Source organism: Argentina silus, assembly GCF_951799395.1.
Source record: "Argentina silus genome assembly, chromosome: 1".
NCBI classification, from domain to species: Eukaryota; Metazoa; Chordata; class Actinopteri; order Argentiniformes; family Argentinidae; genus Argentina; species Argentina silus.
In genome coordinates this window covers 1,075,121-1,077,620 of record NC_139655.1, presented here as the reverse complement: position 1 = coordinate 1,077,620, position 2,500 = coordinate 1,075,121, and the positions used below count along the sequence as shown (strand labels likewise).

Below are 2,500 nucleotides of genomic sequence, written 5' to 3'. Positions count from 1 at the left end.
CTACCCCCTACTCCCTACCCCCTACTCCCTACAAACTAAACACTTCCCCTACCCCCTACTCCCTACCCCCTACTCCCTACCCCCTACTCCCTACCCCCTACTCCCTACAAACTAAACACTTCCCCTACCCCCTACCCCCTACCCCCTACTCCCTACCCCCTACCCCCTACTCCCTACAAACTAAACACTTCCCCTACCCCCTACTCCCTACCCCCTACTCCCTACCCCCTACTCCCTACTCCCTACACCCTACTCCCTACTCCCTACAAACTACACACTTCTCCTGGCTCCTACTCTCATCCATAGACTTGTAAGTCACTTTGGATAAAGGCGTCTGCTAAATGTCTAAAATGTAAATGTATAATGTAAATGTATAATGTAAATGTATAATGTAGACCTTGGGTCAATCTCCATTCTTCCCCCTCAGATCCTTCCCTCCAATGTGTCTCAAGACATGGAGGAAAGGCTTTTGAGATTGGTCCCTTGACCCTAGCCCAGCCTGTCACACAGTTCCTTCCGTTAACCAGTAGAGGGCGTATTGATTCACCATAGAGCAGATCTGACAGGAACAGTGAGAGTGGAGCATAAAACCCAGGCACAAAGGATGTCCACACCAGGGGAGGCTGGTGGAGGTAGAAATCGGAGGACAGGCTCAGTGTAATGCATGGAATGGAATGAGGAATGATATCAAACTCAGTATCAAACTTATTCCATTCCATGCATCACAATGAGCTTGTCCTCCGATGTCTACCTCCTCCAGCCTCCCCTGGTCCACACAATGAGCAGAACCTCCGTGTCGTCAGTTTATTCAGCCTTTCACAGTCGCCAAGTCATCATTGAGTTGTTAAGTGAGAGAAAACCACACAACATTCCCACAGTGTGTGTGTGTGTGTGTGTGTGTGTGTGTGTGTGTGTGTGTGTGTGTGTGTGTGTTTTATCAAAGAGGCTTATTTCTCCCTGTGAGAAACTCAACAATCCCCCACAAGATTACTATGCAGTTCAGTCACTAGGTCGTATTGTTTGATTCCCAGAAATGGTGTGTGTGTCCATGCATGTGTGTGTGTGTCCGTGCGTGTGTGTGTCCGTGCGTGTGTGTGTCCGTGCGTGTGTGTGTCCGTGCGTGTGTGTGTCCGTGCGTGTGTCCGTGTGTGTCCGTGTGTGTGTGTGTGTGTGTGTGTGTGTGTGTGTGTGTGTGTGTGTGTGTGTGTGTGTGTGTGTGTGTGTGTGTCCGTGCGTGTGTGTGTATGTGTGTGTGTGTGTGTATGTGTGTGTGTGTATGTGTGTGTGTGCATGCAATATTTGCTCTCACATGCCCCAACCAACAACCACCGTAAGAAACACGCACACACCAACACACACACACCAACACACACACCAACACACACACACCAACACACACACACCAACACACACACACACACACACCCGCACTCTACCAAAGCTTTACCTTGGAGGATGGCATTAATTAGGGAATGCTGTTTCAGGAATGTTCATTCTGAGGAGGAATGAATGAATGGGATGTCTGTCAGCTCAGGCAGAACTAATCCATCCCCCACCACACTGATGAGGATCTGGCAGAACTAATCAATCCCCCACCACACTGATGATGATAAGAGTTTGGATCTTTATCATAATCAGACTCTTGATACAGCACTCAAACCTGTGTGTGTGTGTGTGTGTGTGTGTGTGTGTGTGTGAGTGTGTGTGAGTGTGTGTGTGAGTGTGTGTGTGTGTGTGTGAGTGTGTGTGTGTGTGTGTGTGTGTGTGTGTGAGTGTGTGTGTGAGTGTGTGTGAGAGAGAGAGAGAATCAACAGTCTCTCCAGACCTACCCAGTTATAGAGATAATGTACCATAGGATATCATTGTCTTCTCTCTCCCTCCAGAGTTGCCCAGCGGTGCCCATAGTTACAGGCTGGAGGAGTTGGCCTACACCCGGAGTGGGGACAAGGGAGATTCTGCTAACATTGGTAGGACTTGTTCTGTATATAACCTACTAACATTGGTAGGACTTGTTCTGTATATAACCTACTAACATTGGTAGGACATGTATGTATGTATGTATGTATATATACTCACCGGCCACTTTATTAGGTACACCTTGCTAGTACCGGGTTGGACCCCCTTTTGCCTTCAGATTCAACAAGGTGCTGGAAACATTCCTCAGAGATTTTGGTCCATATTGACATGATAGCATCATTGCTGCAGATTTGTCGGCTACACATCCATGATGCGAATCCCCCGTTCCACCACATCCCAAAGGTGCTCTATTGGATTGAGATCTGGTGACTGTGGAGGCCATTGGAGGACAGTGAACTCATTGTCATGTTCAAGAAACCAGTTTGAGATGATGTGAGCTTTGTGACATGGCGCGTTATCCTGCTGGAAGTAGCCATCAGAAGATGGGTACACTGTGGTCATAAAGGGATGAACATGGTCAGCAACAATACTCAGGTAGGCTGTGGCGTTTAAACGATGCTCAATTGGTACTAAGGGGCCCAAA

At 48.1% G+C, this 2,500-nt stretch overlaps 1 protein-coding gene across 1 annotated transcript in view; it reads left to right on the top strand.

Moving 5' to 3' along the window:
* LOC310804813 (uncharacterized protein) overlaps nt 1-2,500 on the top strand; it is a 17,957-nt gene that overhangs the window by 11,298 nt on the left and 4,159 nt on the right. The window contains exon 17 of the mRNA XM_083670163.1: nt 1,884-1,967. Coding sequence (XP_083526289.1) covers nt 1,884-1,967 — 84 coding nt within the window. The remainder of the gene's footprint in view (nt 1-1,883; nt 1,968-2,500) is intronic.